General features: G+C 44.5%; 2 protein-coding genes across 3 annotated transcripts in view; one reads left to right on the forward strand and one right to left on the reverse strand.

Moving 5' to 3' along the window:
- The window catches only part of LOC109542067 (peroxisomal targeting signal 1 receptor), a 4,723-nt gene extending 2,454 nt beyond the window's left edge, over positions 1-2,269 (reverse strand). Inside the window, exons 1-7 of one of the 2 annotated variants that reach the window (XM_019911121.2) lie at positions 1,714-2,269; positions 1,492-1,640; positions 1,150-1,341; positions 938-1,097; positions 759-880; positions 525-710; positions 275-465 (exon numbers count right to left, since the gene is read on the reverse strand). In XM_019911121.2, coding sequence (XP_019766680.2) covers positions 275-465; positions 525-710; positions 759-880; positions 938-1,097; positions 1,150-1,341; positions 1,492-1,640; positions 1,714-1,903 — 1,190 coding nt within the window. In that variant the 5' untranslated portion in view covers positions 1,904-2,269. Of the gene's footprint in view, positions 1-250; positions 466-524; positions 711-758; positions 881-937; positions 1,098-1,149; positions 1,342-1,491; positions 1,641-1,713 lie in introns of both variants that reach the window. The other variant, XM_019911120.2, reaches the window with a different exon arrangement.
- LOC109542034 (muscle-specific protein 300 kDa) overlaps positions 1-2,384 on the forward strand; it is a gene marked incomplete in the record, with an annotated part of 344,492 nt that overhangs the window by 125,881 nt on the left and 216,227 nt on the right.

A 2,384-nucleotide genomic window follows, 5' to 3' on the forward strand; every position in this document is an offset into this window, starting at 1 on the left:
CGGGTTCTGATGAGAACAGTGTAAGCGTTCAAGCAAACCACTTCTGAAGATGCAAGCCACTCGTGCTTGCGAAACGTCAAGAAGAAGTTCTACCGGATGAAGACCTAAAAACCCGAAAAACCCATGAACGTACAATATTTACCTTCACTTTAAAGTTGCTCTGTTCAGCGCTGGTTGGTGTATTAACCAGTGTGACCGTGTAAAAGCATGCATAAGAAAGAAAGCCCACCAGCCGACCACACACACTTACTGATTTAAAAAGCTTGTAACTTGCCGAGAAGCGTTCAAATTTGCTGGCACTAAATCGTTGTATTTCGGATTGTTTTTCAGCCAGTTGATCAGCATGGAGCAGGCCTGGTTGTAGTAACTTTCGTTCGTCAAGCTGACCGCTGCCGACATGAGGGCGGTCAAATTATTGGGGTCTAAGTCTAGGCATTTGTTTAGAGCGGCAATGGCACTGGGATCCTACAGCGGGCAAAATGACTGAATTAAGAAGCGAAAACTGAAGCCGAATTACCACTTGCCTGTTCGTTTTCAGCCTGCGTTGTGCCCAAGAGGAGCCACGCTTCAACATTTTCCGGCTGCTTCGCGACGGCCGCTTCAAAGCAGAGAACAGCGCTGGGAAAGTCGCCTTCCTCCAACAGCTGTTTTCCCCGTTCAACCGGATTTGGCAAATCGATCATGGGGTTTTCTTCGTTGAACTCGTACTCCTAAAATCGAGATATTAGCGCCTGCTTTAGCGCGTTGGCTCGCATCACCTTGTGAGGAGTATTGTAAAATACGTTGAAGTCTTCCAGCCAGGAGTGAAGTGTGTTTTCATCGCTGGCCATGTTCTTTTCAATGTCTTTTTGCAGCTGATCCCATCGATTCTCCTGCTCAACTATCAAGGCGGGCAACTAATAGAATCGGGGCAAAAAGCGATTCTCAACAAACGCACCTCGATTGCTTTCGCAGGCATCGTCCCAGGCCCCATTCAGGCCGGGTGTTTCTTTACTTTGTAAGAACTCCTCTGTCCAGGCTTGTGCCTCGTCCTGGGTCAGCTTCCCATCGTCCAGATTTAGTTGGTCTTCTTCAACGTTCTTCATAAATTTCATGAACTAAAACCAAGAAGGATTCCTTCGCGCCCTTATGGATAAATCAGTTAAGCACCTTTGAGTATACGAATTTTTTGTCGTTCATTTCCATTCCTGACTGTTGAGCTGTTTCGTGATTGTCGTTTTGGAACTGATCGAATTCCAGAGACTTTAAGTCTTTCCAGGCGTCCGTGAAAATGTTGAAACTTAAATCTTGTGGCTGGCTTTGCGACGCGATTTGGTTCCAGATGTCGTCGTAGTTGTGTTCCTTTAGAAAATGATCACAATTTCCACAAAGCTCTCAAATGCGAGAATATTAGTTAGCAGTGGAGTAGATTGGCGTAAAGGCCGTTCTTTCTACAGTACTTAGGGAGCATGAGGGAGGCCTCATTCTCCTTTCAGTTCATCTGGTTCTCACCACATTGCCACTGACTTGAAAGGTTTTCCCATCCTGCAGGTACTGTTGAGCCCATGCATCATCATGCAACTGATCCTTGATTGCTGAAGCTGGAATGGGCGGCACCACAGCCCGCTGTGACTCAATTTCGTTCATCTCCCTCATCAAGTCTACAACAAAGGCCCCAAAATCAGTCCCATGGCTGCGTGAGACGCCGCAAATTAGCAAAAAATTCGACTATACCATCCATTCTGAAAGACTGGGGCACAGCCCGCGTTTCCTGCAGGAACTGTTCAACCAATTGATCAGATGTGTTGGGGAAGATCTGGCCGTGAGTTTCAGCAAATGCATGATCTTGTGTTATGTGGGACGTGAGCTTTGTCAGTGGATTGATCTGGCCGCAGTCGCCCTCAGTTAAGGGCCTGAATGCCATTGTTACTTAGTTGCTGGAAAGGGACAAAAAACAGCTTCTGGAAATCAAAGAATCCCAAAATCGTTAGGGAGATAAAGGGGCTGACACTTTGGTTGTTTGACACTGACAATTATCAACATAAACAAACTTGCGTCCACAGATGTCACAGGTACACTTTGTGATCTGTGCTTACGTGTAGTAGGCAATCTGTTATACAAAAACGTGTGTAGGTACATGCGTTTGAGAGCAAATGAGGCATAAATAGTTCTAATCCTGGTCTCATTAGTGGAATGACTAAAAAAAAAACATAGAAATAAAAAAAAGTATTTCTTACATGAGAACACAAGATATTAAGTGCCAATTTATATATACTTTCCTGACTGTGTTTCAATTCCAAATTAAAATTGATTCCTGGGCTTCAGTCATTTATTGTCTCTATTTATCAATGAAAATACGTTTCGGTGTATTTTTCCACCATCATCAGTTTTTATGTGTAGCGTTG

This window comes from Dendroctonus ponderosae, unplaced genomic scaffold, assembly GCF_020466585.1.
Source record: "Dendroctonus ponderosae isolate FM_Combo_2020 unplaced genomic scaffold, Dpon_F_20191213v2 Dpon_F_20191213_5, whole genome shotgun sequence".
NCBI lineage: Eukaryota > Metazoa > Arthropoda > Insecta > Coleoptera > Curculionidae > Dendroctonus > Dendroctonus ponderosae.